The following is a 27,514-nucleotide window of genomic DNA, read 5'->3' on the forward strand; positions in this document are numbered from 1 at the left end:
AAGAGCATGGAGGGCTTGCTGTCAGAAAATCTGGGTTCAAGTATTTATTATTTGGATGGGGAGTAAATGACAAAAGGCGGGTGAAAGCCATTTTTGCACACACTTGTCAAAGAGTAAGCACTCTTTTTTTTTTTATGCTTTACCGTGGTGGGGGGGGCAGGCAACAAAAGATACAAAAGGCAAACACAGTGAGTTATACAGTTTTAAGAAAAATAATAAAATGAACACCTGTGTATCCAGCTTAAGAAAGAACTTTACCAATGTCTGCAGTCACCTATGAGACTCCCCAGTTACGCCCTCTTCCTTTCTCTACCAGAGGAAGCAAACTATATTTCATGTTAATCATTCTCTTTTTCTATATAATTGTTTTACCACATATATCCCTAAACAGTCTTGTTAATTTTGATCTTTATAAAAAGTATCCTCTCTATATTCTTCTGCTGTTTGCTTTTTGCTATTAACATTCTGTTTTTGAAAGTTATCAATATGTAAGGATATGGTCTATTAATTTTCTCTACTACACAGAGTTCCATTTTAGATATATCACATGTCTGTTCTATTGCCACTTATTATAGTTTATTGCTGTTATAAACAATGTCGGGGCGCCTGGGTGGCTCAGTCGTTAAGCGTCTGCCTTCGGCTCAGGTCATGATCCTAGGGTCCTGGGATCGAGCCCCGCATCGGGCTCCCTGCTCGGCGGGAAGCCTGCTTCTCCCTCTCCCACTCCCCCTGCTTGTGTTCCCTCTCTCGCTGTGTCTCTCTCTGTCAAATAAATAAAATCTTAAAAAAAAAAAAAAAAAAAAAAACAATGTCTTTGTGAATATTCTTAGGACTTCTCACCTAGGAATATATAGAGAGAATGTCTTGGATATGTGTAGAATTTGTTGGTTGTAGAGCCTGCTCACAGAGTTACCTTAACTAGGTCATGCTGAATTGTTTTCCCAGGTGCATGTGCCATTTTAACCAGTAGTGTGAGTTCCCAAAGCTCATTATTCTCATCATTAATTGATATCAGGCTTTTCAGTTTCTGCTAGTTGAATATGTAAGTAATGGTATCTCATTATGGTTTTAATATGTGTGTTATTCTCAAATATTTGTTAAGTTCCTGCTATGTGTGCCAGACTCTCTTTCTCTGGAGACAGAACACTGAACAGACATTTATGGGGCCCTACATTTTAGTGTGTGGGGGTTAGGAGAAAGGTGAGAAAGGGAATTAAAAAAACAAATAGGTAAAATAATCAGATGGTGATTAGGGGCTGTGGAAACAAAAGGACAAAGCCTGAATGAGGAGTAGGAAGTTCAGGGATGAGAGTAGGTAGCAATTTCAATAGGTCAGGAAAGGCTTCATTGAGAAAGTGACATTTGTACAAACACCTAATAGAAAGGACAGTACATACTAGTTGTTACCCTGCAGAAGAGCATTTCAAGCAGAGGAAACAATAAATGCAAAAGCCTTGAGGGGGAGCATTTCTGATTTGTCCAAGAACATTTAAGAAACAGCAGTGGCTGGAGCAGAATGAGCCAAGGAATGGACAGTAGTAGAAGATGATGGTAGAGAGGTGGCCAAATCACAGAGGGTTTTGAGACCTCTGAATGGACTTCAGCTTTTACTGTAAATGAAATGGGAAGTGGAAGGATATGACCTGACTTAAGTTAAAGGCTTGCTCAGGCATTTCCCTAATTACTTATGAGGAAGAACATTTCTTTTTATTTCCTCATCTGTGAAATGCCTGTTTAGTCTTTTGACCATTTCTATGTAGTATTCTTTGTTTTAGTGATTCATAGGAGTTCTTCATATATTCTGGACTGGTGTCTATCAGTCCTATATTTTACAAATATGTTCTTTGTAATTTGTCTTTTTATTCTTTATAATACCATTTGAAGAACAAAAATGGTGTAGTCAACTTTATTAAACTTGTTCCTTTATTCTTTTGTACCTCTGGTTCATATAATTAAGTTAATTATAATCCTTGGATTAGGACACTCTCATCATTGGTCCAGCCTGGCCCTTTTATTTATTTATTTTAAGTAATTAATAAGTGAACCCACTACAAAAGCTAGAACCATACAATAGCTTACTTTTATCCTTTTGATCTCCCTTACTTCCCCATACCTGTTATAACCATCATCCAGATTTCAGTATTCACTCCTTGGCTTTCCATTGTATATTTCATCTCATTTATAAAAAGCGTGAGTGGATCAGAAGGAATGAGGTGTACTGATGTATGCTACAAAGTGGATGAACCTTGAATTTTCATGCTAAGTAAAAGAAGTCAATCACAAAAGACCACGTATTTTATATGAAATATCCAGAGTAAGAAAATCTATAGAGAAAGGAAGTAGATTGTTGGTTGCTGGAGGAGGGGGGTATTTGAGAGTGTCCTGCTGGGGAGAGAGATAAGAGTGTCTTTTTGAGGAAATGTAAATGTTCTAAAATTGACTAGTGATGGTTGTACATACTTGTGAGTATATTAAAAACTATTAAATTGTATAAATCAAAGCTGTTAACTTTGTTCACATGGGGGAAGGGGTGTGGGTTTGTTTTAGATACTTAAAAAATCTTTGGGGACTGATTTTTTTTTTCACTCAACATTATATTGCTAAGATTTATCCATATTTTGTGTAACTGTAGCTCATTCATTTGAGTGTATATACCACAGTTTATATATCCATTCTCCTGTTGGATATGCATTTGGGATGTCCTTTAGTATGATGAAGCATGCTGTTATGAACATTTCAGTGCATTTTCTGGTAGGTGTTTAAGTTTTTCTAGGTATCTATCAAGGAGTGTAATTGCTGGGCCATAGGGTGTGTGAATGTTCAACTTTACAGGATGAAATACTAAATTCTTTTGTGTTGGCATTACTTTACACTCCTACCAGCAGTGCTTGATTTGCACTTCTCTTTTCACTAATGTAATTGAATATCTCTTCATATATGTATTGGCCTTATGTTTCCTCAGTGAAATACTCATAAATGTCTTTTGGCCATTTTTCTGTTATATTGTTTGTGCTTTTTATGCTGACTTTTAGGAGTTCTTTATTTATCTTTGATACTAGTCCTTTGTCTTTTATAGGATAGTAAATACCTTCTTCTATATGAAACTCTTCCCCACCCCAACCCTTGCCACATACACTCTCTTGGAGGTTTATCTAATGAATAAAAGTTCTTGATTTTAATATTGTTAAGCCAGTCTTTTCTTTCCTAATTAGTGATTTCTGTGTTTCATCTATGAAATCCTTTTCTATACAGATGAGACTGATATTCATCTTTATTTTCTAGTAAAGGTAGAAAGTTTTAATGTTTTTGACATTGAAGTCCTTGATTCATTAGGAGTTGGTTTTTTATATGATATAAGGTAGACATCCAGTTTCATCTTCTTCTACATGGAGTTTTTTATCCTGTTCCATTTATTGAATCATCTCTCACTTCAATAATCTGACATGTCACCTCTGTCATGTACCAACATTTCAAAACTGCATGGATCTTTTGCTTGGCTCTCTGTTTTATTAGTTAGTTAGTCTGTCTATCCCTGGACCCGTACCATACTTCTTAAACTGGATAAAAGAGCACAAGTGACCATCAAAAATATCCCACCCCCTCCCAGAACAATCGGTTGAAGGCTCTTTGAAGAAAACAAGCTCCAACTCCAACAAACCACTTGCAAATGCTATAGTTTGCAATATCTTCAGGGGAAAGCCGGGTTTCAATTAGAGCAAGAAGATGAAGAAAATGTTCAGAGATACAATAATTGAGTTTCTACTGATAATGCACTGTGAGTTCCAGAGAATTTAGTGGTAGAGAGTTGGAGGGGAAGAGAAATAGTGGCAGAAGAGTGGATGTATAGTTAACTTCTGAGGATAAAAACATGGAAGATTAGGGGGAACCTGATGATTAGGGCTTTTTGTGGTGACCAAAATGAATAGGGATAAAAGGCAGAGATTATTTCTGGTAAGCGTAAGGCAGATTTTGGTGGTGAGGCTGCAAGTGTTGAGGATTAGGGATGGAAAGGTATCTGATGTTGCTGTGGATGCACCAAGCTAATCACCCTCTTAACCCCTTTCTGGGGACAGGCAAATTTACTGTGAGCTCACGAGGGTCCCCCTTGACTCCTGTTGACAGTTACAGGTGAGGAAATCAATATAACTAAAGAACACACTTGCTTTGCTCTACAGGCTGTTTTTTGTCCCTGACTTAAAATACTTTAATGTTCTAGAGTTTCATTACGGTTTATCTAAGTCATACTTTTGCTTGGTAGCTTCAACCTTGTGCAGAGTTAATTGGATACCCAGAGTCTTAAAAATTAGTATCTTTCATCAGTTCTGAAAACTTCTGTCATTTTCTCTTAAAATACTGCCTTTTCCTCATGTTCTCTGTTTTTTCCTTCTGGAAATCCTATTTGATATGTGTGGTAACTTCTCATTCTTTTTTTTTTTTTTTTTTAATTTTATTTATTTATTTGACAGAGAGAGACACAGCGAGAGAGGGAACACAAGCAGGGGGAGTGGGAGAGGGAGAAGCAGGCTTCCCGCGGAGCAGGGAGCCCGATGCAGGGCTCGATCCCAGGACCCTGGGATCATGACCTGAGCCGAAGGCAGACGCTTAACGACTGAGCCACCCAGGCGCCCCGTAACTTCTCATTCTATAGCTGATAACTCACATGTTCCATATTTTTGAACCTATGTATCATGCTGGGTAATTTCTCAATTTGTCTTTCAGTTCATTATTTTTTTCTTTACTTACAGGCTGCTGTTTAACTTGGCTGCTGACTTTATTATTTCAGTTATATGTTTTATTTGAGGAAGTTTTTTTTTCTTTTCCAAATCTGTCTCATACTTTTGATGATCTTACCTTTTAATTTTCTCTTTTTTGTTTTTAATGTGCTGATTTTTTATTCTATATCTGATCATTCCAAAATCTGTAGTCTTTATAAATCTGGCTTTTGTATTATTTTGTTTCTGCTTACTCTGGTTCATACTGAATTTTTTTTGTGATCTCATTGTCCTTGGATCTTTCTTTACCTGTGGGAATTCTCAGAGGCCTGGGTCAAAAGTACTTCTTTAGAGAGTGCTTGAGAGAGTATTTGCCAGATGCCTAAGGGCAACATCCAATCCAAGACCAGTTGAAACCAAACTTTTGGTTTGGGGTATTTGGGGCCACACAGATAGTGTGAATTCTAGCCACAAACCCATGGATTTGTGGGTTTGTGGTTATAAATTCTCTGGGGGGAAAACGTGTTTTTACTTCTGCTCAAAGCCAAAGCCCAAAAAGGCATGTATTCTCTCTAAGTTTTTGGAGGAAGGGCAGCACCACTGAAGGCACCCTTAAGGATCCTGGCTTCATGGTAGTGGTCTCCAGTGGGACCTTCCACCATAATCAGGCTCCAAACTTTGTATCCTGCCTCCTTGGCTAGCAGCCCATTAAAACCCAAGATCCATGCTGGACCCTAGTGGAATAGGGTATGTCCCCAAGGGAAAGTCCTTGCTTCTGAGCTAGTTTAACAGTTCTGTTTGAGTTTTCTTATTGTGACTGGACTCCAAAAAATCCCCTTTTGTTTCCTTACATCTTAGCCATTCACTTAGAAGTTTTATATTTACTTTCTAACTTGTCTGTAAACATAAACGTGTAAAAAATAACTATTTGAAAGTAGAATAGACAGTTGTCATTTCTCTTTGCCATAAATTAAATAGCAGAATGGCTTCACCAAACTCAGCCAGAATTTTACTCTATTATTAGGACAGCTTGTTATTATGTACATTGTGATTACAAACTATTTGAAAGACAAAAAAAAAATACAGATAATTACAGACAAATACAGAAAACAATAGCTCCCTAATGAGGCCCAAATGTCTTGTATTTGAAGTCAGTTTTTTAAGAACATTCAATTCTAAGAAGCAGGACAGCTTGGTTCACAGTAACTTGAAAATACTTAACAAATGGAAGGCGTCACTCTAAGGGAGAGTAGAAGGAGATTTAGAAGAGCTTAGAGTATAAGCTCAAATTCAAGACAAATATAAAACAGTTGCTACCCACTGAAATAGCTTTTAGATAATCAGCAGTGGCAAAAAGCATTAACATTTATTCATTCAGTACATACTTTAGCGGTATCTTCTATGAATACCTCATTGAATGTTTTGGGAGATACCAAATTAAATGTTATGTGAGAAACCATTTCCAGTCTAAGTAGCTTACCTATACTCTCTTATCATTATCTTTATTATAGATGTCTGTGTTGTTTCCATATAGTAGGTATAATAGTATTCTAACAGTATTAAGTGAATAAGAAGAGCAATTTTGGTTCTGGCTGACTGGTAATTTTTACTGTTTACTATTGTTCCCCAAACTAGTTGTTATTTTACTTTTTTAGTTTCATGCATTGTTGCCCTCTGTCCGTAAGGTTGGCAACAAATTTGACTTGTTTATCCTTTCATTTATCAACAGACATTTATTAGGTATGTATATGAGGCCCTCCACTAGCCACCAGGGTGACTCTCACTGGGACTGGTTCAGGGAGACAAGCTATGAATGGCCTCTACCCTCATGGAGCTTGCAAGCTAATAAAGTAGATAGCTATTAATAATAATTTTAAAAATCACACAAATTATGAAGTTGCAACTGTGATAAATGGTACAGAATAAAAGAATATACACAGTACTGTAAGAATTTAAGAGAGAGGGATTACAGAAGTTAAAATAAGAAATAATGAACCAAATTCTGAACATGTTCTAAACAATTTCTTGTTCTGAACAAGTCCTGAACCAAGTTCAAAACATTTCAAATCTTCATTTTTCTCATTATAAAGATTGATAGTTGACTTAACCAGTATGCTTTGAGGATATCCTAAGTACATAATCACTTGAATCACCAAAAAATGCCACTGGTGAAGATCACCATTACTCATAGGGAACAAGTATTCCTGTGACCTCTGTTACATAAGTAAGTGTGTTCTTCCCTCTCTCCACACCATCGGGAATAACTGGCCAGTTTGAAGGGGTGCCTTTGATGTCAGTGTTCCTCAGGACATGGTTGGTGGTTTTCCTCTAAAACCCTTATACCCAGAGTGAATTCCAAGCTGGGAGTTCCCGTGCAGTGGTGGTGGTGGTAGGTAGTTACATTTTAAAAGCTCTTTTTGGAATTGAGTGTTATACTGTTTGATTTAAACATACAACCATAAATAAAGATAGAGCCATAAGTGTTCATAAATATTCTCAATGGACCCTAAGTCTCACTTAAATAAAAAGTGCCGGTTCAGCCTATATCAGAAATCTTAAAACATGCATTTTGTTTTTATAAACAAAACCAACTACAGTACCTAGTTGAGTTAAGTTATTCATGTCCTACCTGTTGAAGACTTTCCAAATATTTCACATGAGTAAGGTCAGGAGAAATGTATACTTTTGTTTTAGTGGATTTTGAAAGCAAATTTAAAGTATTTTTGTATGTATGCAAACTGCCAAAATCATTGTGAATGGATTGCACTTAAATTATTGTCATAATTGAGTCATCTGTGTTCATGGTTGGCTTTGAAAGAGTTTTTTACCCCTTATTGTAGGATTATTGATGTTATATTTAATTCAGCAGTCTTTGGCTATACACTTACAATTTTTTAAAACAAATTTGTGCAAAACTTAAAAACAGCTATAATGAAGTTGTTTTTTAGTCACATAGTGGCTGCTCTCAAATGAGGCTGAAACTGTCTGAAGAATGTTCTTGTGCATATGCCAAGAGACTTCTGGGATGGACATATTTTTAAGAACCAGAACATAAACAACTGTGATCTGTGGCAAGAGATTTAAATGACCTCATGATGACAATGAGAACAAAGCATTTTTAAGTTATCATGGTGTTGTGTTAATTCACTGCAATGTGTTTGTCATTCTACTTAATACACATTTGGTGTGTTTAAGTGAGAGCCAGGCAAAAAATTTCAGACTGTATTTAACTGAAGATAACTCTTTCTTTGTTGTTATAAACAAGCTAAATACCAAAAAAAAAGAAAGAAAGAAAATATATTTTCTGAGAATAATATTTCATGAATTATTCTAGAGCTGTAGGTTCTTACATACACACATGTGTACACACACACACACACACACACACACACACACCACTTTGGGATAAAGGCCATTTATATTTATATCCTAAAGATTTGATTCATTTTCTGTTGGAGAGAGTATGTTCCAAACTTGCAAGATCAAACAGTTGGCTTGAAATAAGAATTCTTCCTTCAAGACAGATCAATTAAGTGTTTATTAAGTATTTACTATGTGTCTGGCACTATGTTAAATATTATGGAATACAAAAGAAGGTGACTTTAGCTGCCTTTGGTTTAGTTGGGAGAAAACTCTAAAGTGAAAAAGACATTATATAATCAAGTACCAAATAAAATAACACATAACTTACGTGATGCAAATAATGAAATAGCCCTTCTTTTCAGAAATGCCTTCTAATCATTGTCTAGAACAGTGGTTCTCAACTAGAGGTGATTTTGTTCCCAAGAGGACATTTGGCAATATCTGGAGACATTTTTTTATTTTTATGACTGGGGCTATTGGCATCTAGTGGATAGTGCAGACATACTGATAAACTCCTTACAATGTACAGGATAATTCCTCACAACAAAGAATTATCTGGTCCCGAATGACAACAGTGCTGCTATGAGGAACCCTGCTGTAGAATCTACAAATGTCAGTGCTAATAAGTTTTGAAGTTATGGGAGCTGGCCCCCCATCTTCATGTAGACCTCTAGTGCCCCTGTAAATGTTCTTTGCCTGAGACCCTTAGATTCTTACATCGAAATGAGCATTGAGTATCCGTAAACCCCTGTACAGTGTTTCAGGGAGAGATGCCGTATCTTTTATCAAATTCTCAAGGTATCCATGTTCCCAAAAAAGATTCAGACCCTACATGTGGAGTAGAAGTTCATAGTGATTAAGACACATCAAAGCAATGTCCTAGTCACCTGAAAGAGACAATGATACAGAACTTTCCTTATCATTGTAGTAAGTTTCAAGGATCAAAATTAAACAGAATACTTTTGGTGAAAAAAAAAGTTTAAATATATTAATTTAGTATTTTGGAGTAATAAAATCTTTCTTAATGTTTGATGAAATTATACAAGAATGCCTTAAAGATTATTTAAACATCATATCTAATAATACAATACTGTACATGTAGAATTAGACTGGCCTGACTGTATGCTAACCCACAGGCATAATATATAAACCTATTATTTTGTGATTTAAAATCAACTTCTTTTGTCAGGATTTGCTGCTTTCTCCCAAGTAAGGATCCCAGTTTACATTTCCTAAATGCTGTATATCTGCTGATTCAGTCAAAGATCTGGACATCATTTTATACAGGTCACATTTCTCTTAAAAACAGTTTAGTAAAGAGAATTGTATTTTTCTCATAAGAAACATCTTTGAATTGAGAGTTGTGTTTCTGATTTAGCATTCAATAAATTAGAGATCTTACCAGCAGTGCATCATAAAAACAAATCTGCATAACCTTGAGTATGCAGATAATTTAATACTTTTCTAAGTCATAGAAATTTTAAGATTAAGTCTTGGCTTAAAAGCCAAGGAAGGGACCTTAGAGATCATCTATTCCAGCTGTTTCAGGCTGTTCTTTGAGGCACAAGACCCAAAACACTACTTCTAGTTGTTACATATTTGGACTTCTACCAAATATTTTCTTTGGGGGTGGGGGAGAGGTGTATGTGGGTGGGAGGGTTATATGCTTCTGATCTAGACCAACCTCCTTTTGCAGATAAGGAACCTGAGACCCAAAGCTTTTGACTTTATTCATTTTATACTTTATACATTTCTTTATTCTGGGTCAAACCAGCGTTTTACATGTATCTGGTCATAGTATAGAGGATAACTAGGCAATTACAGTCGTGTGACTTCCTTGCTGCATGTTCTTAGGCAAGTTGCTGAATGCTCTTAGTCTCAGTATACTCATCAGGTAAAAAAGGAATTGTTATATCCTTAGGATTGCTTTCACCTTTGAATTTAGAGTATATCTGGGAAGATGATCTGGATTGACCATGTCTCTCTTAAAAAGCATTTTGAATCATTCCATTAAGTATTGTTTTTCTGAAATGAATATTATGTCATATAAATAGTGAAGCTGCCTCCTCCCCAAACCAAACTGTGATGTCCAAACAATACTACAAAATAAAGAAACGTCTTTATTACCAAAGGTAACAACACAGTAATCACATTTCCTTACTTTGGCAGTAGTGAAGGTCTTCAAGGACTGATACGTCAGCCTCAGGGCTTTTTCCTTCTCACTCATGTAGTCCAGTTATTACACAAGCCACCTAGAAACACGAATTAGGAGCTGTAGAATATAAGAAATAAGGACCTTTAAAGATGAAGTACAAGAGCAGATAACATTGAGGGTGCCTGCCTGGGTGGCTCAGTCGGTTAAGCGTCTGCCTTCGGCTCAGGTCATGATTCCAGGGTCCTGGGATCGAGTCCCATGGTGGGCTCCCTCCTCAGCAGGAGTCTGCTTCTCCCTCTGCCTGCCACTCTCCCTGCTTGTACTCTCTCACTCTCTTTCTATCTCTCTCAAATAAATAAAATCTTTAAAAAAATTTTTTTTAAAAAGAGCAAATAACATTGAAAGAGGTAAACCATACAAAGTGGAATCTGACCTTGGTGGTCCTTTTGATCATAAGGATGTATCTCACATAGTACTTGAGGAGAGATTATGAGAATTCTTTCCTCCGGGGGTATTTCAACAAGGATTGCCTTACTAATCAATTTTTGTTAGTCACCTATGGTTTCCAAGGAATGCTTTTATTTGGACAACAGAAGCAATTAGAGATAATTATGTTAAAGACTACTTACCTGTTTGCCATCAAAAATGAATTAGTAGTCATATCCTGAGAAGATTTTGTTCCAGGATTTTTCCTAGTGTCTCAAAGCAATTAAGTATATAGAAATGAAATTTGAACCTAAATAAAAGATTTTTCTTCAGTGGCCTGACTATATATCAAGTTGCTAGGTTTGTTTATTTATTTTGGTTTGGTTAAGTTTATTGTTGTTTTTTATTAGGAAATAGCTTTGATATGAGTTGATCCTATATTTCTCTGATTTTGGAGTATTACACAATTTAGTGTTGCATTTTATTTTGTTACTCTGGTAAATATATGTAAATTATCTTTTTGGGTAAATTACATTTTTAATGAATGAAGATATAACATTTTAAACTGAACTCTGTGTTTTTTCTTAGGTCTGAAAGAAAGTGCAGAAGAAATGGTCAAAAACAAATTGGAAGGAAAAGATAAATTGACCCCTTGGGAACAATTTTTAGAGAAGAAGAAAGAGAAAAAAAGACTGAAGAAGAAACAGAAGGTATCAATGATATTTTAAGCAAATACTTATTGAACAACAACCATGTATCAGAAGGTACCAGGTGCTTGGCATCCATTATCTCATAATGTAACCACTCACTAGAATAGGCCTTGTTATCATCACAATTTTAAGAAAGAGGAAAGGAAAAACCCAGTAGCTTAAGTGTTTTCTGCAAAGCGATGTAATGAGGTACAAATCCTAATAAAAGACCAGAGCCACTTTAACTACAATGTTCTAGTATTTTACCTTTAAGTATGCCACCTATAAGATACATAGTTTAGTTGATACGTAGATATAAAACAGTTCAATTCTATTTGTGTTTTTGAGGAAGAAAGATGCATACAGAATTTTTTACTTGAGGATATATACATACAGAAATTTTTTTTAAGATTTATTTATTTGAGAGAGAGAGCACAAGCAGGAGGGCCAGAGGGAGAGGAAGAAAGAGTCTTAAGCAGACTCCGCAGTAAGTGCAAAGCCCGACCTAGGGCTCGATCTCATATCCCTGAGATCACAACTTGAGCCAAAACCAAGAGTCGCATACTTAACCAACTGTGCCACCCAGGTGCCCCTACATACAGAAATTTTTGACATGAGTGAAATTTTTTTCTCTACATTTCTCAACCTGCATTTTTCACGTTTCAGTATTATATGGATCTATTAAATCCCTTTAATTAAGGATATGTCCTCTGCACTAATATGTTGTCTTGAAAAATCTAATTTGACTCCCATAATTTGAGGATAACATCTTTTCCATCAGAGTCCTTAGAGATAGCAGAAACCACTTAACAGTTTTTGCCACTAAAAATACTCTATCTTATCACTGAAATTCAGCATTCTAACAGTATAGTTATTGCCTTAAGATAGTATCAGTAATCACAGAATTTTGCAATTTGAGTAATCTTAAATGATTTGTTCTAGTCCAATCCTGATGCTTTATAGTTGTAGAAAAATAACTGATTTATCTCCAGCTACACAGCTTGTTAATGACCAAGCTGAGACCGGAATCCAGATCTCTCACTCCAGTGTCCTTTCTACTGTACGGTATTGTTTCTCTCTGTCCTGCAGAGGCTTGTGCTTTTGGTACAGCTGTGACTTTCAGTGCTTGTAAATATAGAGGGCTGCAAAATTGAATGATGCACTGGAGGGATTTTTAATACTCCTCTATTTTAGTCAGTGTTTCTGGAAATAGATAATAAAATGAGAATAGAGGGTAAGAGCCCTGTCCCCATTGATAGGTTGCCTCTCTTCTTCCTTAGAACTTCTTTTAAAACTAAGTAAGCAGTAAAATATCTTCTAAATGGAATAATCTCACAAGTTATTAAACCATCAGTTTATTGTAAAATTTACAAGTGGGTCCTTTTTGGGTCAATAAAGTAGTCACTTGTTTCTGAGACCTTCAGCAGCTATTCTTGATTTTCATTTGCTGGGCACTTTGAGCTTATCTTGTGCTTTTACTCTTTCCCTTCATTGGGCTAAGATGACTCGTTTTATTACTGCCATTAAAAATACATCTGTTGAAAGGCAGTTTGTTCTAAACTCAGTGCTCTGTGCTGGATTGGTGCTGCATTCCAGCAGATCCCTTCCATCCACAGTTTTTCATATAGAGAAGAGTTTCAAGAATTTCCTTCATGTTAAAAATATTTTTCCCCTTTTCCTCTCTGTGACTTCAATTTTGAAATTGAGAAATTTTTTTTTTTTTTTTTAAGATTTTATTTATTTTTCAACAGAGAGAGAGAGACAGCGAGAGAGGGAACACAAGCAGGGGGAGTGGGAGAGGGAGAAGCAGGCTTCCTGCTGAGCAGGGAGCCCGATGTGGGACTCGATCCCAGGACCCTGGGATCATGACCTGAGCTGAAGGCAGACGCTTAACGACTGAGCCACCCAGGTGCCCTGAAATTGAGAAATTATTAATAAAGAAATGAATACATGGTTATGTGTCAAAGTTGATATAGCTATAATTTAGCTCTAAAAGCAGTTAAAGAAATATGTGAATAGATATTTAGTTAGATATGTAGGTATTACATAATCTTTGTTAGAAACATCATATTATTACTGAATCTGTTGTAAGAGTTTGGTGAAAAATTTTTAGTTCTTGTTCTTAAAAGGATATTAATATCGGGGCACCTAGGTGGCACAGTTGGTTAAGCATCTGACTTTTGGTTTCAGCTCAGGTCGTGATCTCAGGGTCGTGAAATCGAGGCCCTCATCAGGCTCCTTGCTCAGCGCCGAATCGGCTTGAGATTCCCTTTGCCCCTCTCGCTTGTGTTCTCTCTCTTTCTCTCCAAAATAAATAAATAAATATTTTTTAAAAGGATATTAATATCCAAATGAATACTCTTTAGGGCTTGGTGGGTCTTTTTCAGCATGCAGGGTGATGTTTAGCAATATATACTCTAAATATTTTTATTGAAATACTCATTTTTTAGGTTCCTGGGAATAAAACTCAGTCTGGTTAGTATGATCTTAGTTCATATGTTCTATTTATTTTATAGGCTTGATTTTTAATTTAAATATTCTAATTTAGTAGACCGTCTATTCAAATTTAATTAGGAAAAATTTAACCAACAGTTCTTAAAAATAGCCAAAGGGTTTTCAGGGGTGGATTACAGATAAAACAAGATGATTGTTGAAATTGGGTGATAAGAACAGGAGCTTCATTAAGCTGTCCTTACTGCTTTTGTATATGTTTTAATTGTCATAATAAAAGATCACTTTCTTTAACCTGCAAATTAATTATTTTAAATAATAATTTAAATGATAACCCACAATGTACTACTTCAAACTATTGATAGTCACTGCAATTTCTCAGTTTTGTGAGAGGAAAGGCCACCTTCTTTCGCTGTCAACCACATAAAAGTGTTCTTCTCTTTTGAATGTCTGTATCATTTCATTTTTGCCTCTTCTAGCACTTCCTATCTTGAACTACTATTACTGACATATGTGTCTGTTTATGTGTCTAGCTTTTGCTTATAGATTGTAAAATTTTTAAAGACAGAAACCATGTATCTGATAGCTTTCATTTCTCCAAAAACCCTACATAATTTTCTATATTTATTAAATATTCCATGAATATTTGTTGAACAAACGAAAGAATAACTCAGATGGGAGTTATTTTACAAACCAATCCATTTTAAAAACTGGTGTAATTCTAGATTGAACTGTTTGATTTAAAAGAAATGATAGGATTTTCCTTCATGGTCTTCGTAATAAACTACATGTATTTTTATATTCAACTTTAAGGCTCTTGCTGAAGAGGGTAGTGAAGATGAACTTCCCTCTGATGTTGATTTGAATGACCCATACTTTGCTGAAGAAATTACAAAAATAGGTAAGCCAGCCCATATTTGAGTTTTTAATTGGAATTTTTTTTAAAAAGGTGTCATGGGTAGAAACAATATAAACTACTCATTCTCTTAAAATCCTAGAATTTATGTTGGTGATGTGATTGACTTAATGGTTTACCAGGGATTCCTTTCTCAGAAATATCCTTGTAGAAGGATTGATGAGAGAAAGGATGAAAGAAAAAGGAAGTCAGCCTCTTGTGTGCTTTCACTGCTTTTTTATGATGCATCTACTCTAGGTCTTTGCGAAGGCTGTGAAAAAGTGAAAGTGAAAAATTTGTTTATGTTCACATGGATGTGTGTATAAATTTCTTTTAATTTTTACAGTGTTATATAACGTATAAAACTTTTCTGCTTAAATATACAAAAACATCTATGTTCCATTTTATCCATTTTACATTTATCCTACTTCATCATTATAGATGAAAGCCAGCTTCCTCCCCTTTTTCCTTGGATCCCTGAACTATCTGGGCATTCAATTTCCTATATCCAAGGAGCTTTGTTTCCATTGCATATGCACTGCTCATTCTTTCTTGAATGCTTTCATTCTTACCTTTTTGGTATGTGTAAATGTGTGTGGTAAGGTTCAGGCTGTACTTAGGTCAGTGCAGAGACTACTGTAAGCATTTGCCATTTGTTTTCATGCATTTTGCCTTTCCCTGATCTAAATACCACACACATGAACTCCAAAAGACTTGCTCCTGGAGCAACTCCAAGCTGGCATTGTAAAGAGAAGGATTTTATGAAATTTCCCTGCTTCTTGTCCCTTGTGACTAGTGGGCCAGAATAGTTCTCAACAGGAAAGTCAAAATTGCTCAAAATTATTTCCTGGTTTTTATAGCCTTTTAGCACTGACATTTTATTGATGAAAAGGAGATCAAGATGAATAAAGTCTATTATAGGATGTCATATTCTTAGGAATTGGAAAGGGAAATGGAAACTTAGCATATTCTGCTTTTTATCATACCTGAGTGGTCATTTCTAGAAGATGATGGATTTTAGCCTTATCCTCTGATTTCAGGAAACCAAATTTATAATGGAGAAATGCAAAGCATTATAGTTTCCTTGTTCTCATTCCAAAGTGCTTCATTTGGCATGTACATTCTGGTCAGACTTTAGAACTCAGGGTAGGTTTCAAAGAGTAAGTTAAAAATGTTTTGATGGCTTGGGGTAGCTTGTTTCCTGGAATCAGCACATTTAAATTGTGAATAAGCTTCCTCGAAAGGTAGTAGCAAAAGTTCCAAGGGAAAGTATAGATAAAATTTTTTGCTTTCAATATACTTTTCATTTCAGAGTATATCCTAGGAGTAATTATTTATATCTGGGCTGAAGTTGTTTCTTTAAAGGAAAAAGAAAAACAAAAAGGCTGAGAATTTTTTTTATAAAATTTAGGGCCAAAAAATAGTATCTTGCCATGTTTGTTTATTCATTCAAACAATAAGTATTACCTACTAGGTGCTGGACACTCTGCTAGGCTAAAGGTAGAGCAGTAATAATATAAGCAAGGTTACGTTTCTTGAGAAGTCTATGGTATTAGGGAAGACATGCTAAACAGGTAAACAAATAGAATATTATGAGAATATGGTCAGTGTTTTAAAGAAAATAGGGTAATATAGAGGATATAACTGAGAGGAAGGAGAGTAGCTTACTGTAGACATAGGGTAGGCAAAAAAGACTTCTGAGGTGATGACATTTGGCTGAGACCTGTAGAATGAGGAGTCCTGCATAAAGAATGTTGCAAATGAGAGGTAAGAGATAGAAAGGCTGTGAGGTGAGAAAGAATTGTCATGTTGGAGAAATTGAAAGACCCTGATGTGGCTGGAGCATGGTCAGAGGAGTTTGGTATGAGGCCAGGCTGGACACAGGATCAACCCAGGGTTTTGTGTCGTGGCAACACATTTGGATTTTGCTCTCCTGACAGTGGGAAGCCACTGAAGGGTCTTTAAAGCAAGAACATGACATGACCTGGTATGTATTCTGGTTCCTGTGAAGAGTACAGATTGAAGCATTGGTGAGAACTGGGAGACCAGACTTTGCAAGAGATGATGGTTGGTTTAGATAGCATGCCAGTAATGGAATTGGAAGGAGAAAAGTAAATGGAATTCTAGATATATTTTGGACGTAGACTTGCTGACTTACTTGAGTAAGGAAGTAATTTAGCATAACTCTAGATTTTTGGTTTGAGTCTCTGGAAGAATATTCTTCCATTTACTGAGTTAGGAAGGAATGTAGGAACAATAGGTTTGGGTGGGAAGTAAGGTCAGTAGGTCCATTTTGGGTATAATCACTTTGAGATGGTTGGAGGTATTATGTTACATTTATAAAGGAGTCTGGGTGATCAGCTGAGAAGTCAGTGCAGATATAAACTTAGGAATTAGTAGCATATAAATAGTATTTCAAACCATTGAACTGGAGGTGAAAAGCATTGATAAGAGATGAGGATGCAGGATTGGGCTCCGAGGTTGGGTAAAGCCTACACAAGGTACCATTACTCTGTCATACTGGCGAAGGTACTACTTGGAAGGTAGGGGGAACGTTGAAGAAACTGAGGAGCAGCTGTGGAATAGGAGAAAAAGCATTAGTGTTTGGAAGGGTGTATAGTTCAAACCCCACGGTTGAGCAGGACAGAGACATTTTAAGCCAGATGGACTTGGATACATTTATAACACCTTTGCCCTTGGCAATCCCGTAGAGCTAAACTTACATACTCTTCAAACTATGGAGGAATTGAGTTCGTTAATTAATGCCAGACCTGGTGTTTGGCTTGGGTTAGGAGCCAGTGTTAGTACTAGAAATCTTTTCTCATTTTTCCCCCTCCACTATAAACTTGCTATATTTTTTTTTTCTGTTTTTTCCTAAACTGCAAACTTGATAACAAATGAGAGTTTCAAAAATATAAGGTACTTCTAGAATGAGTTAAAAGTTACTTTTTTCTTAGAAATGAAATACAGTTGACCCTTGAATAACATGGGTATGAACTGCACTATGAACCGTGAATCCACTTTTACGTGGATTTTTATCATAAATACAGTACAGTACTGTAAATGTATTTTATATTAATAACATTTTTCTTTTCTTTGACTTACTTTATTGTAAAAATAGATACTAACAAATACACAAAATATGTATGAATCAACTCTTTATGTTATTAAGCCTTCAGGTCAACAGTAGGCTATTAGTAGTTATGTTTTGGAGGAGTCAAAAGGTATATGTGGATTTTTAACTAGGGGGGGTCAGTGCCCCTAACTTCTGTGTTGTTCAAGGGTCAACTGTATTGGAAAAATTTGTTTATGTCTGTCTAATCACATAAACTCCTTAATAAGATTTTGTTTTTGAAGAAGTAGGAGTAAAATAAAGTATATCACATGTAAATATGCCCTATTAAAATGTGTCCTTTGACAACTTTAGATATTTGATAAACTACCATGAAAATCTGATAATATGCTACATATACTTGATCCATTTAGTCAGTATGTTGAGTGCTTATATCAAATTGCTTGTATATGTTGGTCTACAGTTTAAAAATGCTTTTATTTGTATTCTGTCCTCTAAACTTCAGCCCACTTTATAGATGAGTAAATTGGAGCTCAAAAAACATAGCTGAATTGCACAGTGGTCAGTGGTAGATGGTAGAACTTGAGTCTTAATGGACTCCCTTTACTTTTTGTCACCGTCAAAGTAAGTATGTTGTAAAGACCGAAGCCAGAGCCAGGACCCATGTGTATAAGAGGTGGACATGGGGAATTGCTGGATTTCCAAGCAAAGCCAGAATGCCCAGGTCCAGAGGACGATTAACAAGACTGTATCTAATTATGGGCATTGGAACTTGCTACAAAAAACAGTGAATTGCAAGGGGGCTTACCACTCCAGTCTGGTCGGTACTGAGACCGCATTTGCCCTCCAGTGAATTCTTTTAACTATTCTGGTACAAAGTGCTCAGCTAAACCCTTTGGAGGAAGTTTTTTATGAGAATACTTCTCGGACATTACAAGTAATGGAAAATGGAACTTCCTTTACAGATATTCCTTTTACAGGTCAAGTTTTTGCAACACATCTTTTTCCATAAATGTATTCTGTTACATTTTTTGCTTAAAGAGATAGTAGCCTCAGTAAGGATTTTTAGGTTTATTTTTTTAATCCATAACATCTGATCTAGAATCTCTGTTAGTATTCAGTGTGTTAGAATCAACCATATGTACTTTTCTCAGCAGTCCCAGGACACGTGGTTTCTTACTTGCCAAAAGATTTACTGAAAAATAAAGATTACCTTTCAGAACAGGAATTTTCATTTCCCTAGTACTCTTTATCTAATTTAGGTCTAATAGCTTTCCAAAGAGAAAAAAAAATGCTTTTTAAAAGAAATTAAGATGTGCCCTCTTAATATGATCTTGTTAACAGTGCAGAAAAGATCTCTGCACATTATTTATCTTCTGGCTAAACAGTTTGGACCAGCACAGTAAATTCTTTGTGAGTAAAGAAATATTCATCATGTTAAAATTGGATATCATTTTTAGCCCTGACCATTTTGGAGATTCTTTTTTTCCTCCTTTGCTACAATCGTTCTTTCAAGTTTATTTTTATGACTTTTCACCAGGTTGTTATAAAATCAGGAACAGTTCATTGTGGGTTCTTTGAAATTATTTCCCACAGCTGTATATGAAGATCTTTATCTCCTTTATGTATTAATCATATACAGCCTGGTTTTTTTTCCTGCCACAGAACTATCTTCTGCATATGTCACTTGTCTATTCACTTCAAAAGGAGCTCTTGCCTTGAGAACATAGGAGCAGAAGTAAACTTAGGATGTAGAAGTCAGACCCTAAGAAAGTGGAACCTTGATGATATTATATATAAACATACACATATTTTAAAATAGAGAAAAAGTTATAATCTGAAAGTAGATATATCATTTCCTTAAAAACATTTGATACAGGAACAGTAAAGGCTTTCACTTTAGGAAAAAGGGCTGTCTACAAATATTTCTTCCTGGAAGTGTAGACAGATGCCTTGGTAGCACTAAAGGGTGATCCTAAGCAGCACTTGTATGCTGGCATTTTCTCTCAGCTGGGCACCTCTGCAAAAGTACAGCAGGGACTTAGTGCTCACGGAGCAGTTTCTAAAGCCTCTCTCAACTTTTAGGCTTCGTTTTTCCTGTTACCCCTCATTAGCTGCAGTTATTCAACCATTATATGCTTTGTGAATTTATTTATTATTTCACAACAAAATGTATTTTAAACAGAAAGAGTTGTTACAAGGAGAAGGACATTCGATAATAAAGGAGTGTTGTTTAGTGATTAACAATAGAGAGCCTGAGCTGGACTGCTTGGGTTTGAATCATGGTTTCTTCACTTACTAAACTTGAGAGAATTACTTAATCTCTCTGTGCTTTGGTTTCCTCATCCACAGAATGAAGATTATAACAAATAATGGAATCTACCTCATAGCATTGTTATGAGGATTATATTAGTTAGTATATGTAAAGTGAGTAGAACAATGCTACTGCCTGATACACAGTAAGTGCTATGTAAGCATTAATCATTATTACCTTAGAGACCATTGGTTTCTTAGCCAAAGAGGACAGCGTTCAGTAGAGAAGATTGGCATTGTGTAATAATATTCTAGAGTAACAGAACATGTCTTTGTAGATTCTGAAACGTCTTACTCATTAGACTAGTCTTTCATACTTTAGCATCCTGATGCCAATCCCTTTTGCACCCCTCCCGCTCCAACAGACACAAAAAAAGGAAGAAAAAATAAGGCATCAGCATGATCACCGAGGAACCCAGGACATCTTATTATTTTTTTTTTTAAAGATTCTATTTTTTTATTTGACAGAGAGAGACACAGTGAGAGAGGGAACACAAGCAGGGGGAGTGGGAGAGGGAGAAGCAGGCTTCCCACTGAGCAGGGAGCCCGATGCGGGCCTCGATCCTAGGACCCTGGGATCGTGACCTGAGCCGAAGGCAGACGCTTAACAGCTGAGCCACCCAGGTGCCCCCCAGGACATCTTATTTATGTGTAGTAATAGCAAGCACTTTATAGCACCATGTGTCAGGCATTTACTGAACTCTTCACATTTACCAATTTATTTAGTCCTCACAATAACCCTGTGAGGTAGGTGCTACTATTAGAATTGTCATTTTACAAATGAGGGCACAGGCCCAAACTGCCACAGCATAAGTGTGATATAGCTAGAATTTAAACCCAGGCAAACTGCTCCAGATTCAAGTGCCCTTAACTCTTGCACATGACTACCTCTCATTCAGGATGAGAACATCTCCTCTAACATCTTGTGGTCTCCAGAAGTCCCTGAGTCCCCGGAGATACAAGCAGTGTTACCAATCAGGAGCCACTTTTACCATAAGTAGTTTTGTTTAATAATAGGGCTGGTAAGTTAATTGAAGATCAGTTTTTGTCTTTAGAGAAGGAAAAATTGTTAAACTTTTACTATGAAATTCTTATTGTAGAGATGAATTTTTCATTTTCCAGGTGAGTTTTTTATATATAGAATTTTAAGAGTTTATGTATTAAAATCACTTTTTTTTCTTTGTGATTTCTTCTATTATTCTTACTCTAAGACAATATTTCTTCTATTTAAGATCAGGTAACTAGTCTTCTGGAATTCTCATAGGTTTTTTTTTTTTTTAATGTTTAACTCTTTAGTCCATTTGCATTTTATTTCCCTGTACATTATGAGGTGAGGTTATAACTCGATTTTTTCCCCCCAGAATAAAGCAGATTTCCCGGCACCAGTTATTGAATAATCCCTTCTTTTTCCAACAATGTATGATAGTGCATTTTATTACACACTAAGCCATACTGTTCTATTGTATGAATGGATGTTGAATTTTATCCAGTGCTTACTCTATATCTTTTCAAATGATCTCATGGTTTTTCTTTTTTAATTAATGATGTAATTATGCACTACTTTCAGAAGAAATCCCTTCTTTATAATACTCAGTCACCGCATCCAGATGTATTTATTTCATTCATACCCATAGTTATCTCCAGTGACATTTTTTACTTCTTTTAGTTTCTCTACATTTATTTATAAGATTATTCCTAGATACCTAGGAATAATCCTGACTTCCTAGTGTAAATAGAATGTCATGGATAGTCTTGTAATTTTTTCACCCTTCTGTGTTGGTTTGTTGTGCCAGGTATAAAAGAAAAGAAAAAATCAATGAAATCTACAAAAGATTGCACATCTCCAGTGGAAGATGCTGAAATAGAAAGACAAAAGGTAAAACATGATCATTGCTACATTCCTAGTGGATAATTGATATGTACAACTTAAATGAAGTTGTCTACATGAGTTTCTAATGTCCCTAATAAAAAAATAACTGATTTTAGCAATGAAATTTATAAATAAATTATAAAACACATAATTAAATGTTTTAGCAATGTAGGATTTTTTAAAAAGATTTATTTATATGAGAGAGAGAGAGGTAGTGCTCATGGAGGGGAGGGGCAGAGGGAGAGAATCTCAAGCAGACTCCCTGCTTAACAGGGAGCCCGATGTGGGGGCTCCATCTCACAACCTGAGATCATGACCTGAGCTGAAATCAAGTCAAATGCTTAACCAACTGAGCCACCCAGGTGCTCCTAGTAGTGTAGTTTTTACCAGACATTTTTCTAGCTAATACAAAGTTGAAATTTTATCTCAAACCCAGGTCATGTCCCTTTTTGATTTAGAGGAAAATCAGTCACTATTAAAAATTCTTACTATTATAGGGTTGCCTGGGTGGCTCAGTAGTTAAGTGTCTGCCTTCGGCTCAGGTCATGATCTCAGGGTCCTGGGATTGAGCCCCACATCGGGCCCCCTGCTCCGCGGGAAGCCTGCTTCTCCCTCTCCCACTCCCCCTGCTTGTGTTCCCTCTCTCGCTGTGTCTCTCTCTGTCAAATAAATAAATAAAATCTTAAAAAAAAAATCTTACTATAAGACAAAAAAATGCTACTATTAAAACCTTGAAATAATATTGCCATAAGTTTAATTTTTTTTACTTTTTAAATTTAAATTCAATTAATTAACATATAGTATATTATTAGTTTCAGAAGTAGAGTTTAGTGAGTCATCATTTGCCTATAGCACCCAGTGCTCATTATATCATGTGCCCTCCTTAATGCCCATCACCCAGTTACTCCCAACCTCCCACCCACCTCCCCTCCAGCAACCCTCAGTTTGTTTCCTATAGTTAAGAGTCTCTTATGGTTTGTCTCCCTCTCTGATTTCATCTTATTTTATTTTTCCCTCCCTTCCCCTATGATCCTCTGTTTTGTTTCTTAAATTCCACATATGAGTGAAATCATATGATAATTGTCTTTCTCTGATTGACTTATTTTGCTTAGCATAATACCCTCTAATTTCATCCACTTCATTGCAAATGGTAAGATTTCTTTTTTTGTTGGCTGAGTAGTATTCCATGTGTATATACACCACATCTTTATCCATTTATCTGTCAATGGACATCTGGGCTCTTTTCATATTTTGGCTATTGTGGACATTGCTGCTATAAACATTGGGGTGCACGTGCCCCTTCGGATCACTACATTTGTATCTTTGGGGTAAATAACCAGTAGTGCAATTGCTGGGTCATAGGGTAGCTCTATTTTCAACTTTTTGAGGAACCTCCATACTGTTTTCCAGAGTGGCTGTACCAGCTTGCATTCCCACCAGCAGTGTAAGAGGGTTCCCCTTTCTCCACATCCTCACCAACATCTGTTGTTTCCTGATTTATTAATTTTAGCCGTTCTGACTGGTGTGAGGTGGTATCTCATTGTGGTTTTGATTTGTATTTCCCTGATGCCAAGTGATGTTGAGCTTGGGACTTCATCAGGATAAAAAGCTTTTGCACAGCAAAGGAAACAGTTGACAAAACCAAAAGAAACCTGAAGGGGAGAAGATATTTGCAAATGTCTTATCAGATAAAGGGCTAGTATCCAAAATCTATAAAGAACTTAGCAAACTTAGCACCCACAAAACAAATAATCCAGTCAAGAAATGGGCAGAAGACACGAACAGACATTTCTCCAAATAAGACATAAAAATGGCCAACAGACACAAGAAAATATTGCCATAAGTTTTAATTCAATCTGAATCTCCCGTATAATTCAGACTTTGTTTTTTGTGTTATCAAGTGCTAATTTCTCTCTTACTATTGCAAACAACATAAATGTAATGTACAAAATTAAAGTCTTTCTTGGAAATGCAGTGACCTTTATGCTTCACTGACTCCAAAGATCCATGGCACAGATTAATATGTATTTTTGCTGAGGCAGGAGTTGGAGTCAACAATGTCCCAGTGACCAATGTTCATGTCACTGCCTGGGAGTGAGCCTAACTGGTCACCTAAACTCTGCATGATAATGCATCTTTTCTATCCTCCATTTATTGCACATACAGTAATGCTCATAGAGTAAAGGAGTGCAAAAAAAAATCTTTCTTTTGTGGAAAATGGTTCTTAAAAGAAAGCCAACTGCAGGTGCCAGTGATGGAAGTGAAAGAAAATTAGAACAATCTAGGGACGCCTGGGTGGCTCAGTTGGTTAATAAGCATCTGCCTTCAGCTCAGGTCATAATCCCACGGCCCTGGGATCGAATCCTGCATCGGGCTCCCTGCTCAGTGGGGAGCCTGCTTCTCCCTCTGCCTATGTGTGCGTGCTCTCTCTCTCTCTGACAAATAAATAAATCTTTAAAAAAATAATCTAAAGTGGTAGTATAGAAAGATTCACAAAGGTTTGGCAGTATACTCTGTATTTTCTCTCGTATACATGGTTGTTTACTTGGTTCCTAAAGGTTCATGTTTAATCCCATGGTTGGAAGAAAATTCCACTGTTTAGTGGAAACAGACATATTTCAGAAGTAAATATTAAGATTCTGCCTTCATAGAAATGTATCAATTTTGAAAAAGTAAAGGCAAAAAAAGCAAAAGAAAAAAAATTCCTTGCTGTTAAAGCACATGTTTGGAAAGTGTAGGTTGTTTCACAAAATACTACATGTTTGCTAGATTTAGTGTCATTGCCTGAAAAGACTGAAGTGAAAATGAGAAATTTTTATTTGGGAGTTTGAGGACTCTTTCCTATAGCCTATTAACCAGTTACATGAAGTGAAATGTGGTCTGGGTTTTTTGTTTTGTTTTTTTTAAGATTTTATTTATTTATTTGACAGAGAGAGAGAAAACAAGCAGGGGGAGCGGCAGGCAGAGGGAGAGGGAGAAGCAGACTCCCCGCCGAGCAGGGAGCCCAGTGCGGGGCTCGATCCCAGGACGCTGGGATCATGACCCGAGCCAAAGGCAGACGCTTAACTGGCTGAGCCACCCAGGCGCCCCTTTGGTCTGGTTTTAAATACAAATTTTCACTCCTCTCCTGCTCTTGGTGATGTTGCTTCTAAAAATTTTATCTCATTGCTCTACAAAGATCTCTGAGTTTCTTTATGAGTTTTGGTAATCCACAATCAGTTTATGGATGACAGATGTCATCCCAGAGCACTAGCGACTGGGTTCTCCTTTCCTAGAGGGGCTATCTGTGCCCCATACTTCAGCTTGGGGAAAAAAAGCACTGTTGTATATTTGATTTTTTTTTTTTTCCCTCCACAGGCTGAAATGGCTTTGCTCGTGATGGATGAGGAGGAAGAGAGTAAGAAACACTTCAATTACAACAAGATTGTAGAGCACCAGAATCTGAGCAAAAAGAAGAAAAAACAGCTTATGAAAAAGAAGGAATTATTAGAGGATGACTTTGAGGTAACCAGGGACACCTCTTAAAGCTGGGTTGAATTTAAAGTCGGCTCTGGAGATGAGCATTGAGCACAGCCAAAGTTAGCCTGAAATGTCTTAGGAAGGGCCCACAGTGGAGCCAAAGCTGCCATCTTTTAGTCCAAAATAGCCAGTTCATCCAGGGTGGATCAAATCACTGTTTAGTTGAGCACCAGGTGAAGTATTGGCTTGTTTTTTGGTTGCACCAAAGCTATGGCTTTGCTGCTTTTTTTTTTTTTTTTTAAATACCTAGCTTTTAATGTTAGAATCATATGCAATGTGATGCTCATGATGGGAAAGATATGCATACTCAAGCTTGACTGAGAAAGAGCAGGTTCATGTCACATCGTGTCACACACACACTGTGTACAGTGGGCACTGCAGTAGGCCATGCTTTTTTTTATTGCTACAGCTCTTTGTTTCTGTCACTCCCTCTTTTCCCTCTTTTTGCTAATAAGAACTTATTCCTAAAGGCCATTCACTCCTATGTGTGAGTTTGAGCCTATACAAAAAAATCTACAAACTGATGTCAGCAACTACTTAATGACTTCCAAGAGCAGGCCTTAAAACTCCACTGAAGAGGGGCGCCTGGGTGGCTCAGTCGTTAAGCGTCTGCCTTCGGCTCAGGTCATGATCCCGGGGTCCTGGGATCGAGCCCCACGTCGGGCTCCCTGCTCAGCAGGAAGCCTGCTTCTCCCTCTCCCACTCCCCCTGCTTGTGTTCCCTCTCTCGCTGTGTCTCTCTCTGTCAAATAAATAAATAAAATCTTTAAAAAAAAAAAAAAAACTCCATTGAAGATCTGTGGGAAAACAGTTTTCTAATGAATCAATACAAAACACTCACATTTGTATTTTATATAATTGACAGCTCACTTTCAAAATTTGGCCCCATTTCTGGTCCTTTTGGTTTACTAATTTAATTATTCGTTTTCCTTTTGGATTTGCAGGTAAATGTTAAGGATGCACGGTTTCAAGCAATGTATACTTCCCACTTGTTCAATTTGGATCCTTCAGATCCTAATTTCAAGAAAACAAAAGCTATGGAAAAAATCCTTGAGGAGAAAGCCCGGCAGAGAGAACAAAAAGAACAAGAACTTACTCAGACAATGAAGACAAAAGAGAGTGAAATTCAAAAGGAATCACAGAAGAGATCCATCGATCCTGCCTTGTCAATGTTGATTAAATCTATAAAAAATAAAACAGAGCAGTTTCAAGCAAGAAAAAAACAAAAAGTCAAATAGCTCTATGTTGTTTCTTTTTGGATTGGGAATGTGTTCTCCTAAAGTATAGTGAAGTGATAGAGGAAATATTTCTTGGGAACAAAGCTATCTTTCAAGAATAAGAATAAAATCTTATTCTGACCATTGTAAAATTTCTCCCCCTATAGAACAGTTTGACCTAATTGTGGATGATTAGCAGATTTGTTCTGTATATTTCCACAGATTAATCATAATTAATTTAATTAAATTGAAATATAGAATTTATAAAATTTTTGAATTTTATGAAATTCAGCCATTCTAATAGAAACTTACTCTTAGCCTAATTTTTTAAAAGATTGTTTACAATTCTATGTAAAAAATAGAGCAGTGCCCAGTTTTTAAGTCTGAATAAGAATTACAATTTGAAAATACATATATGCCATACATTAATTTCTCTGAAACAGGAGGCAGATTTAGGTATCTATGTAAATTATTTTTCTAGCCATAATGGATAGAAGCCAGTAATTTTCTTTATTGTTTGTTCATGTTTATTATAGTTTGTTTATGAAATTAATTTGTAAATAAAAGTGTAAAATATTTTTATTATTTTGTGTAGGACTGATTTATTTCATTTTATGCACCTCTGAAAAAAATACCTGAACACTTGACTAAGAGGACAATTCTATGAAGAGGCAGTTCCAGGTTTGCATTGCTCATGATTGTATTTGAAATGTTCATGAGCTCTGCAATGATTTTTCTATTTGTAGTAACAGAAAATTCTTCTGTCTGCCCTTCAGATTTTTGGAATGCTTAGAAGTGTGGATATGCTGCTATAGAGTTTAAGGAATTTTAA

General features: G+C 36.2%; 1 protein-coding gene across 2 annotated transcripts in view; it reads left to right on the forward strand.

Moving 5' to 3' along the window:
* ESF1 (ESF1 nucleolar pre-rRNA processing protein) overlaps positions 1-27,264 on the forward strand; it is a 63,043-nt gene extending 35,779 nt beyond the window's left edge. For both annotated transcript variants that reach the window (XM_036083808.2, XM_036083809.2), the window contains exons 10-14: positions 11,245-11,366; positions 14,610-14,697; positions 21,871-21,953; positions 25,305-25,451; positions 26,410-27,264. In XM_036083808.2, the coding sequence (XP_035939701.2) occupies positions 11,245-11,366; positions 14,610-14,697; positions 21,871-21,953; positions 25,305-25,451; positions 26,410-26,703 (734 nt within the window). In that variant the 3' untranslated portion in view covers positions 26,704-27,264. The remainder of the gene's footprint in view (positions 1-11,244; positions 11,367-14,609; positions 14,698-21,870; positions 21,954-25,304; positions 25,452-26,409) is intronic.
* The last annotated feature ends 250 nt before the right edge of the window (positions 27,265-27,514 follow it).

The sequence above is a fragment of the Halichoerus grypus genome, chromosome 10, assembly GCF_964656455.1.
Source record: "Halichoerus grypus chromosome 10, mHalGry1.hap1.1, whole genome shotgun sequence".
Lineage (NCBI taxonomy): Eukaryota > Metazoa > Chordata > Mammalia > Carnivora > Phocidae > Halichoerus > Halichoerus grypus.